This window comes from Micropterus salmoides, unplaced genomic scaffold, assembly GCF_014851395.1.
Source record: "Micropterus salmoides isolate LMB-PRFRI ecotype aquatic unplaced genomic scaffold, ASM1485139v1 Ms_hic_scaffold_18, whole genome shotgun sequence".
NCBI lineage: Eukaryota > Metazoa > Chordata > Actinopteri > Centrarchiformes > Centrarchidae > Micropterus > Micropterus salmoides.
The window spans coordinates 10,154,233-10,165,400 of record NW_024040928.1 but is presented as its reverse complement, the minus strand read 5'-3'; the positions used below and the strand labels follow the sequence as shown (position 1 = coordinate 10,165,400).

At 41.3% G+C, this 11,168-nt stretch overlaps 2 protein-coding genes across 3 annotated transcripts; one reads left to right on the top strand and one right to left on the bottom strand.

Annotated features, from left to right (window-relative positions):
* Positions 1-259: 259 nt before the first annotated feature.
* Positions 260-8,546, bottom strand: LOC119909279 (methylmalonate-semialdehyde dehydrogenase [acylating], mitochondrial-like). Its single transcript, XM_038727413.1, has 12 exons — positions 8,387-8,546; positions 8,017-8,058; positions 6,547-6,621; positions 5,931-6,092; positions 5,682-5,760; positions 4,448-4,750; positions 4,040-4,161; positions 3,014-3,203; positions 2,704-2,885; positions 2,039-2,218; positions 1,375-1,473; positions 260-1,269 (listed from the first exon to the last, which is right to left on the bottom strand). Exons 1-12 carry the CDS (start codon positions 8,423-8,425, stop codon positions 1,165-1,167), a joined length of 1,578 nt encoding a protein of 525 aa, XP_038583341.1. The 5' UTR covers positions 8,426-8,546; the 3' UTR covers positions 260-1,164.
* A 20-nt stretch (positions 8,547-8,566) lies between these two features.
* On the top strand, positions 8,567-11,020 carry LOC119909283 (sterile alpha motif domain-containing protein 15-like). 2 transcript variants are annotated; one of them, XM_038727418.1, is made up of 3 exons: positions 8,637-9,069; positions 9,194-9,292; positions 10,283-11,020. In XM_038727418.1, exons 1-3 carry the CDS (start codon positions 8,983-8,985, stop codon positions 10,454-10,456), a joined length of 360 nt encoding a protein of 119 aa, XP_038583346.1. In that variant the 5' UTR covers positions 8,637-8,982; the 3' UTR covers positions 10,457-11,020. The 2 variants fall into 2 exon arrangements, with proteins under 2 accessions (XP_038583348.1, XP_038583346.1); XM_038727420.1 differs by lacking the exon at positions 9,194-9,292 and having other exon boundaries at positions 8,567-9,069.
* The last annotated feature ends 148 nt before the right edge of the window (positions 11,021-11,168 follow it).

Genomic DNA, 11,168 nt, shown 5'->3' with positions numbered 1-11,168 from the left:
GTCTGTGCTCAATTTTCCGCCAGCTGGGGCATTATTTCTGAGGTTTACATTTCACATGCAGTCAAAACAGTGGGATGTTTTCAGCAGAGAAATTATAGGCCGTGTCGCTGAGTCAGAATAACTCAAGTTCAGACATCACCTACTTTTTTATCCGTGGCGCTCATTAGACACAGTTTAGAGCTGTACTTTCTTTGCTTCAACAGTAAATACCACATCAAATTACAACATTACCAGAGGCCAATTTCAACACAAGTCAGAATTCACTTGAGTCAAATTACAGTCTTTATTCCAACAAAAGACTCAGATACCCTTATCACCTTAATAGTTAGCCACAAGACCAAAGAGAAGTGTACAAGGTTTAAAGTGTCTGAGATACTTGGGATGAAAAGACGTCTAGCTCTACTGGAACAAAACAGTTTCATCCCTGGAATTTCTTCACAATGGTTTATAAAGAATATCTAATGCCTCCCATGTAAAATATTACAATTTAACCTTTATACCATTCACCATAATATAGTACAAAACTGTGAACCTCTGACACACATTAATCCCAAAGCTGGACAATATTAGAGTAGGATATACATTTAGAGGGCAAGAACTCAACCACCATTATTTAACTTTTAATAGAGTTACAGAATGGGTGTGTATGGCATTTGTTCCACTATTCAAGTATCTACACGATGATCTGATAAACAGAACAAGCTAACGAACCAGAGGACACTGGTGGAAGACATTAGCTGTCAGTGCTTCACAAGACAGAATCCCTGATCCTTTTGATTTACACTGTAGGTTTTAAGAAATGTGATACAAGAGTACACAGTCAATCATGAAAATGATTGACCATGATTATTCATTGTCCACCCGGTCTGCACAGAAAGAAACAGGTACAATATACAGCAGCAAACCCATGAACTTCACAGCACCATTCATTGCATCAGGTCAGTTCATCTCCTCAGTCTCCAAATGAGGTGTAATTTGCGTTTGTATGTTTTTATACAACAACATTGTGTAGGATGTTCAGTCCAAACAATCACACACTAACAATTCTCAATGTGAATATTTCTATACACCAAAAAGGACATGTAACCTCTTCTCCAATCGGGCATCTTCTTAAGGCATACGAGAAGTCACAGAACATTATGCTGGATGTGCTGTCAATTTCACTTAGCGTCCCATGGTTGGCATAGTAACAGCCGGGCTCGTCACAGTGGCGTCCTCAGCCTTCCACTGCGATGTCACAGTCTTGATCTGAGTGTAGAACTGGATGCCCTGGTGGTAAAGACACAACGACTGCGTCAGCTACCCGGTACACATGAAAATTTTATTTTTAGATGCAAAGTATAGTGCACATGACAGACTGCTTTTGTTATTTACCTGCTTGCCGTAGAAGTTGGTGTCTCCTCTGAATGAGCCCCGGGAGCCAGTGAAGGAGAACATGGGGAGGGGGACGGGGATGGGCACGTTCACGCCAATCTGTACACACATGAACCAGAAATCAAACTCAACTACTGCAGAGGTACATATACACCAGGGATCGAAGTATAACTTGAAAAATGATTCTCATCCATCTGCAACTCAACAGAGACTTGATTATCAAATACAGTCTGAAAGAAAACAAAAACAGTTTTTGCTTGCTGCCTTTTCTTAAAAAAAAAAGAAAAAAAAAATCACTTTCTAACATGCCTTCACAAATTAATATACATCTATATCTCTCAAGTGTGAAGCTTTGGTTTAAAAAGATGAACTGTTAAATTTAGCAAAGAAAAATCTGCACTGGGTGTTTCACTTTCATAAATACTTTATAGCACTACTCCTTTGAGCCTTCAAGTCGCTCCAATAAATATTCCCACCTCACATGAACTGTGTCTTGTTTTTCGAAACACAACGCCTCCCACACAAAACTGTTTACTCATCAATGTATCACACAGGTGACTCGCTGAGGCCCAAAATAACACAAAAAGGTGACCCGTTTGGATCCTGACAGTCGATTTGAAGACATTCTCTCCGGTGTCCTTTTATTCAGCCAAAAGAGTCTTACCTGACCAACGTCCACCTCGTGTGTGTATTTGCGCGCTGTGGCTCCATTGGTGGTGAAGATGGCAGTGCCGTTGCCGTATGGGTTGTGGTTGATTAAAGAAATCGCTTCGTCAAGACTGTCTGCCTCCAGGATGACAAGCACCGGCCCAAAGATCTCCTCTCTGTAACACTTCATGTCCGGCTGGAAAGAACAGCAGAATGATCACGCCGGAGCATTTATCATCTACAACTAAAACTCCACGAGGCTTTATTAACAAAGCATAAAGACCCTGCATGTTCAAAGTTTATAATGTCATGTCAGTAAATTGGGAAGACAAGGAAAAAGTTGTTGGGAAGAAAGAATGCTGAAATGTGATTTAAAATGACAACAAGCTTCATCAAACATACTGAATTGTGTCCCAGTTCTTGTGGATTTTTTTTGCCGGGGATAACTACCAGCGACAAAAATAAATAAATAAATAAATACACAAACTCCACAGAAATAAAGTTCTTGCAATTTACACTTAGTGAAGGACATATTAGTAAATTTTTCCAGAGTCTCCTGTTAACAAAGCAAACTATTTTTCCTCCACAACTGTCAGCTCTGCAAGTAAACTGGCTGTTTATTACATTAGACTTTTTAGTGACTGAAAGAGGCCATGTTGTGCACTCTTAGCCAAATCTCACCATAACATTGCCCAGGATGGTGGGTCCTACAAAGTTTCCATTTTCATATCCTTTGACGGTGACATTTCTCCCATCCAGCAGCAGCTTGGCACCTTCATCCACCCCACTCTGGATCAAAGACTCCACCCTGGCCTTGGCTTCAGGAGAGATCAGGGGACCCACATCAGCCCCAGGCTGATCACCTTTAGGACACACACACACACACACACGTGTAAAATGTTCCTTTATGAAGGGCCTTATTCTTTATATTAAAAAATTATATTTGAAATGCTTAACAAATTTGTGTTGACACAGTTACCAACGACGTTACCTGCGTTTACTCGCAGAGACTTTGAGCGCTCCACCAGCTCTGGGAGCCATTCACGAGATTCCCCTACAAAAATAGCCGTGGATAGAGCCATACAGCGCTGGCCAGCTGCTCCGAAGGCAGCACCTACCAGCTGGTTGAGTGTGTTCTCTTTGTTGGCATCAGGCATCACCACACCATGGTTCTTGGCACCCTAAATTGAAAAATGTAGGACACGGCTCTGTAAGGTTTCTCTCCGGTTATATTGTAGGACATCAAATAGAGGCCGTTTTTGAACATATCAAATGGAAAAAATCCCACGCCCTCCTTCAGGCCTCCCTCAAAACACATTTTCATGTGTCATGAATGCACAGGCAGGTAAACAGAAGTGGTCCACAGATATGGGTTTTTCAATGGCAGCAGTGCTGCCAATGGTCGATATATATAATGCCGATATCAAAACAAGGAAAAGTCATGTATAATTACAATATTCCATACAGAATATACATGGTTCTCTTAACCACTAGCATGCTGTTTTAGATATAATTTCTATTAATTAATGTAATAGAAAAAAATACACTGGTTCATGCTGTAGATTTCAGAAAGTGACTGGAGAGTGTGGGGTACAGTTGGTCAGAAGTGACGTTTGCACTGTTCTTTAAAGGTCACAGCCAGTAATGGTTTTAGATTAGCTATCATTTAGGATGGGAGCGACACGTTAACATTTATAAAAGATGATTGTGAAATTTAGGGCTCGAAACTAGTTTTTTTTTTTTTTCCTTCCCCTCACCACCTTCCCAAAGGGGGAGCGCCAACATGAAGAGGCTGATTGGCAGATTTCTGCCGACCTAATAGATTGTTGTCAGTATGTAAAGACAATTTCAACAAATATCAAAAAAATGCTTCTGAAATAAATGACCTACCTCAGCTTTAATATGTGTGTTATCATGGAAAACAGCAACTTCAGCCTAGTGAGACTCATAACTCTTACTAAAGAGCAGTGTATTTAATCTAGCAATGTTAAACTAAGTACTGTGAGGTCTTGTGTACCATGTTGGACTGCACTCTCTTGCCGTTCTTGGAGCCCCGCTCATAGATGTGCTCTCCAGCTGGGTTGGAGCCCACAAAGCTGATGGCTTTGATCGCCGGATGGTCACAGATGAAGTTCACCGCTACACAAAGATACAAACGGAATTTGTAAATCCCCTCTTCATCTGTGCTGCACTCTTAAGGCAAAATATAAGTGCACAAAGGCCTTGGATACAGAGGTTCAAACGCTAGTGAATTACTTACAGATATAAGCTGTAGAAATGATGAATATTATCTACATATATCCAGGCAGTATACGATTAGTGTTTGAATCATCCTTGAAGCGTTCCCCTGCTCATTTCACACACACACACACACACACACACACACACAGTGTGCCTCTGAATTACCAGGGAGACACATGCTCACCTGCATGCTGGCCGTGGATGATGTTGAGTGTACCATCTGGTGCCCCAGCATCCTGGAGCATTTTGGCCAGGAGCATGGTGCATCCTGGGACCCGTTCAGAGGGCTTCATCAGGTAGGTGTTGCCACATACCATCCCGATGGGGAACATCCACAGAGGAATCATGGCAGGGAAGTTAAAAGGGGCAATACCAGCACACACTCCGATGGGCAGGCGGTAGGTGTAAGTGTCCATGTCCTTGGTGATGGAAGGTAAAGTCTCCCCCAGCATGAGAGACGTAATGCTGCAGGCATGCTCAACCACCTCTGGGGGGGGGGGGGTGTAGAAGACGAGAAAGGATAAGTAAACCAATAAAAATATCCGTGATATGAGACACACAATAAACTAAGGGATGCATCCTGAAAATTGCAATGGTAAAATGAGTTATTTAAGATGATTTATTGTATATTTATTGTCCATTTTGTACTTCAGAATATAAACTGATTTCTTGTACCTAACTGTAATAGATTTATTTATTGAAAACAATAAGCCCAATTGATCCCAGTACTGTAGGAAATCTCTAATTCTGTCTTTCAGCTGATAAGCTAAAAAAAATAGCAGGCTAGAATAAATCGAGCATCCCAAAACCGGGAACAGTACCAACTACAAGAAATACTTTGGCAACTCCGTCGTGTAATAAATAGATCTTCATTTATTTGCAAGTGCGCGTGGCTCTTAATTTCTCAACATGATTCTTGCAAGTCTGCCAAAGTGAACAAGTACACCTCAATGAGGGGAACTGCATAATTATCTTTATATAGCATGCATCTAAAAGCAGACCCTGCAAAGTGTTTTACTTAAAACAAACTCAGCAGTCACACTATAACTTTGGGACTTAAAGTGATGCTGCATGGATCCTGTCTCCTTAACTCTTGTTTTGTTATAATTGAACACTTTGAAAGCCCCTCGAAAAGCAGTTTAATCCTCTATATGCCAAGATAGCCAAAACAGAACCTTTGCCCCATTATTAATTTAAGAGTGAAAGCCACATTCGGAGGGAGCGTCTGGTTACACGCATTTAATTGACACCCTGCAGCCACTTAGTTCCCCCAAGCAATGACATAAAGGGTTGACAAAGACACAGACTTTTCATCATCAGGAGATACTATAGACAATCGTTTGAACAGGGGACAGACCAGCACTTTAATCAGGATATCAAAACCCAATAGCACACTGGGAAGTCTATGCTTTACTTACGGAGCCCTCTAAAAACATCTCCCTCTGCGTCAGCAAGAGTCTTGCCCTGCTCCAAGGTGATTATTTTAGCCAGTTCTTTCTGAAATATTAGAGGAAAAACAGCTTAAATTAACAACCATTACGTCAAGACATCCGCGAGGAAGAAACAAAAAGAGGTCCACATACGATAGCGGTTCTCTTAAAATGGGAACATGTTGGTGAAAGATGAAAAAACACAGAGGCACATGAGCAAGTGACACATTTCCCTACAATGTTATCCTTGATGAGCTGCTGGTAGCGCAGGAAGATCTGCTGTCGGCTGAGGATGGAGGTCTCGGACCAGGAGTGGAAGGCTCTGGAGCAGGAGTCCACGGCTGCCAGCATCTCTTCCTGGGTCGCTTTGGGAACACGCCCCACCACTTCATTAGTGGCCTGAGGAGCAAGGGATAGTCCATACAGACAAGTTGACTGAGAGCAGGGGAAGCCATTACTTATTACTGCCTGTCCATTAATTCATTAATATTAATAAGCAAATGTTGGCGTTCTATGCTTTACAGGTTTGATATTTTATGTGATGATTGTAGACTGTTTTTTGCATGCTATAATCATCCATTACTGCCTTGCTTGTGGCTTACACTTGACAAGCTAAATTATAGCAGGGCTGAACTTTTAAAAGACATAAAACATGACTGGCTGTGTAGCTCTGATCTCTCTTGCTTTAGAAATAAAGCTATTACAAATGAGCAAATCTCAATATTTCCCCTTACCCAACATTCATAAGTTACTACTACCAAGCGGCTCTGGTTATTTGCAGCCAGCCTACAGTACATATCTTGTTACTGCAGCCTCTTTGCAGGTTGCATATAGTTCATCTATGAATACTTACAGGGTTATGAATGTCAAGCCATTCAGAGGTGTTGGACTCAACAAACTTGCCATCAATGAACAGCTTGGTGGTGGGCTAGAGGATCACAGAAGCATATGATTAAATCCCTTCCTGCCTGAGTAAGTGCGATAAGGACCTCGATTCATCACCACAACATATACACTGACTTTCTAAAGCATTGTAGATCCATTTATTTTCTATACACCGAGTTATGTTCATTTTAACATCATAAAATTGACGTTTTGCTGATCAGACATGTTTAAGCAGAGTCTTGATGGTTCAAAGAGTCCTCCATGCTACATTATCTGTCTCCCAATCCCATAATACATACAGCAGGTTTTGAGTAGATAGTGTGTACTCATTGGAATACATCAAATGAAGTGCAAATAAGTCAGTATGCATATTATAGAAACATTTGATTTTTGAGTGTTCTGTTGATGTACGTTTGTCCCGCAATGCAATGAACAAAGAAAATGTAAGAGCTGGAGACAGGCATTCATTCTTCGGGGTTACGTTTTGACAGTGGCTTTCCTAAGTTGCAGTTTGATGTCTGACAACATAGGTATCATTTCCCGTTAGTATAAAACAGTATGATGATTTCTTCCTTACTAACTGCAAAAACATCAGCGTATGAAATGTTTTACATAGTAAAAGCTGTGTACAATTAGTATGTAGTATGGAACTGGGACATAGGTAATGAGTATGCAATGAGTACGAGGATGCAATGAGACATTTCAACACAAATTCTTGACTGTTCAGAACGTCTTCAATCTCATAATGAGTACTGAGAACTTCTAGTCAGTACAAAGCCAATATTAGATTATCGCAGATATATTGATCTCTGCTAATACATTAGCCGATAAGTAACAAGAAACTGCAGTAAGAAATAACAAGATATGTTTGAGGTCATTTTAAAACGGTCTCTTCATCACATGGTTTGTCCGCCAGGAAACACTGAAAAGTTCATTTTTAAAAATAATTGCTATGTCCAACTTTGTACATATCTGGCAATCCTTCAACAGCCAAATGCAAGGGTTCTTCATCAGAAATGTTTGTTAAATAACAGATATTGGCCAATTAACCTTTATAATGTTTGTTAAACTTTTAAATATTTATATAGGAACCGGAAATCCATTATCAGTCAGGATGTTGTCTTAAAGTTGGTCTAAGAAAACCGGATGAATCTCAGCTCCATTTGGACCGTCATGGCACATGAACAGGTGAATGTGAGTTATGTTACTTCAATAGAACAAACTTTGCAAACATTTCTAAAAACATGGCGTCATTTTGAAATGATGGCGTCCAGTGTTCCAAATAATTTAATACATCCCCCCATTTCAAGTTAACTGCATAATGCAACACAATGTGGCACATTGAAACTGACAATCAGAAGAGACTGTGCTGAACACATAACATTCATTCATTCATTCATTGCTGCGTCATAAAAGCGGGTCAGTGGGAAGCGCTTACCGCTGAGGAGGAGTAACATAGACGACCCAGCTGGAGGGGGACCTGCAAGAAATTAATCAGCAGAGCAATGGTCAACTTCAACTGATATTAAAGTCATTGTCCAAGAACTAGTGCAAAGCTCAGTCTGAGCGCTCCATTGCTTGTCAGGCATGTTCACTTGATGCAAATAACCTGCCCTTACCTAATATTACATAACTAACTTGCACATAAATATTAAATGATTGCAATAAAGGAGGAGTGACCCGTGTGCAACGTGCTTCTTAGGCAACGACTTTCTTAGCTAGCAGTGCAAGTTGTTAGCTATTTTGAATTGCATACGCTTGAAACAAAACCAACTGTTCTGTAAAACATGAGAATGAATTTGTTTTACCTTTTTGTTCAAAAGGGACCGGAGGAGAATTGCTGCCATAGTGGAGAGTTGGGTTTCTCTTTCCTTGCTCCGGAGCCCTTCAACTGACCCAAAAGATCCTGCAGCAGAGAGAACTTTAGCTAGCAGAAATATTGCAGAGGACAGCAGCGGGATAAAACGCTGCGCTTTAAGAAGATTTTTAAGACGATCTACAAAACACTGTTGGCGTGGATTTCCGTGGCTGGCAACAGGGCACACCATTTGTTGATCTGTGAAAACTGCTCGCGACGGCATTCGCTGCGTCCTCTCAGTGTGGGCGGGACAGACCCGATTTAAAAGCCAATCACTGCGCGCAATTTACCAGCCGCCCTACATTACAGTACGCTGATTGGCTGTTTCAACAAACACAGACTTGAGTCGCCTCAGTTACTTGATTGAGTCTTTAAAAACCTTCTTCGGGGACTTTGTTGTTAAAACGTTGCCCAGTGGGCTTACTGCGTACGACACTTCCCGCGGTAACCCACTTTTAAAAATATTTATGACCGGATAAAACTCGCTTTTATGTGTTAAGGAAACCTTACCAACACCTTGTAGCAGGTAGCAGTTTCCATGGTAACATGCTTACAGGCGACATGGAGTTCCTCCGGTGGAGCTGTCATGATGTTGCAAGATGGATTGAGTCTTTAGGATTTCCACAATACAAAGTAGGTTAACACTCACCTGACTAAACAGAGATAACATTGACCGTTACAGGATATGTCCCTGTCAGCTTCCAAGATAATACTTAGCTTCTCAGAACTCTGACCTCATTATTCATTTCTGTCGCAGGCATGTTTCACGGAGAACCTCATCACTGGAAGAAAGCTAATTTATGTAAATTGTATCTACCTGCCAAGACTCGGAATCACAGATTTTAAAGACATGCAGGTAGCCTATTAAGAAGAGGAAGGAAGACGAGTTTTTGATTCTTACCTTCGGAAGAGATTGATGTTATTCTGGAAACTTATTTACATATCAAAGATGGAGGCTCACACAATGTTCAAGGAAGTTTAAACAGGCTGAGTAGCACCAAGATAATGATGACACTGTTAAAACTACTGTAGCCTACTGAATACAATCTCTTAGCTACCATCTGGTGCTGAAACATTTTTTTGAGGAGTTTGTCTTAATTTATTTACATTTTGATAAGTGGTTATGATTTAAGTAGCCTAATTCAACAAGTAAAAATACCAATTTACTGGACATCACTTTGAGCTCGCCAACTTAAGGTAAGGTAGTCAAAAAGGGAAAAAAACCAATAAAAAGATTAACCTATTAGAAATAGTAGGCTAATTACAAAGTGCTTTGCAATAAATAATTGTTAGCTGTTTCCTCAGCTGTAAATGTCTCTTCAGTAAGCAAGTGGACTGCTGTGAACACCAGAGAACTGGTATCTATAGTCTGCAGCCAACTCACTCCATCCCTCTTTCTTTGAACACTGTGACATCCAATTAAAGTTATGTGTTGTAACCCAGCATCACTGCCAGCAGACACCTCAGATCAGCCACATCACATAGGATACATGATGTGTAGCCTATATAAAGGGGCAGTTTTTCTGAGGTCAGAACTAAATTGGCTAAAAGTGCCTTTATGTATTCAGCTCTGCATTAATGTAGAAGCATAAACTGATAATGAAATGTCTCGAGACAGGCAGACTCAGTAAAGAATCGTCTGTTTAGTCGAAATATAGGCCTATATTGCTTTAGCCTGTTTGATGCATGAGTGTAACCTTGCAACCTTTCTTCCCATGATGCCACATTCTTGGCGAGTTCTCCTCCAAAGTCTCTCACTCTCAGTGGGACTACCTTATTAAATAAACGTTAGATACTGTAAAAATATACTTTATCAAAGGACCCAACCCTGCTGTGCGTTCTGCAGGTCATCTCTGCCCGTGTGCGCGAGCTGCTGGGGATCACAGAGACCCTGTGGAGTCGCAGCATCGCTGACCCTCCACGGGACAACATGGGCCTGTTCTTGGAGAAAAAGAGTCGGACAGGTGAACAGGCGGACAGCCTCGCTTACCAGCGGTTCCTGGAGGACGCGCGTCAGTGAGCGAGAGGCGAGAGCCCGACATGAATCACAACAGTAAAGGAGCACAGCAAAAAATCAAGAGATGTCAGTGTCATTTCATATCGCCAACTGTCAGCTCATGATGACTCCAATGAGACACTCACAGAGGGGGCGCGTGCAGACCTCGACAATAACGCTTCCCACCGGCAAAATGCTTGTGTGCCGTTGTTGTCTGGTGAAATCAGGCATTAGGTTTTTGTGCAGGTAGCCAATATGTGTTCAGACTGAAAATCAGTTCTGAAAACGTCTGGCCACTGGGTGATCTCACAAACAGAGTGACACAACAAAGACTGAGTGCAATATTGCGCACACAATTTGCGCTATGATAAACAGTTTCAATGTTCTTGTCGTCCCAGCTCTGTATAACTTTGCTTAAACCAAGCTATTCCTATTGATCTCAAGTGGATGTGCTGTATGGAAGTATTGATCTGGAGTAGAAATCCTCAGGGTAATTCTGTGGATGATGACGAACACCTCTTTAAAAGTGCCAGGCAGCTCTGGGAGCAATATAAGTCATTGTTCTTATCAGGAATAAATAATTTTTAAAAAGCACTGAGTCTGCGAATCCATGTACTGCGCCGGTGTATTGTAATAGACTTATGAACATATATGCCTCTTCGCCAACTTGCACAAAAGGCCATAGGATCATTGCATCAGATAGTGATGGGTGGAGTGCCAAGCAGACCCACGGGGA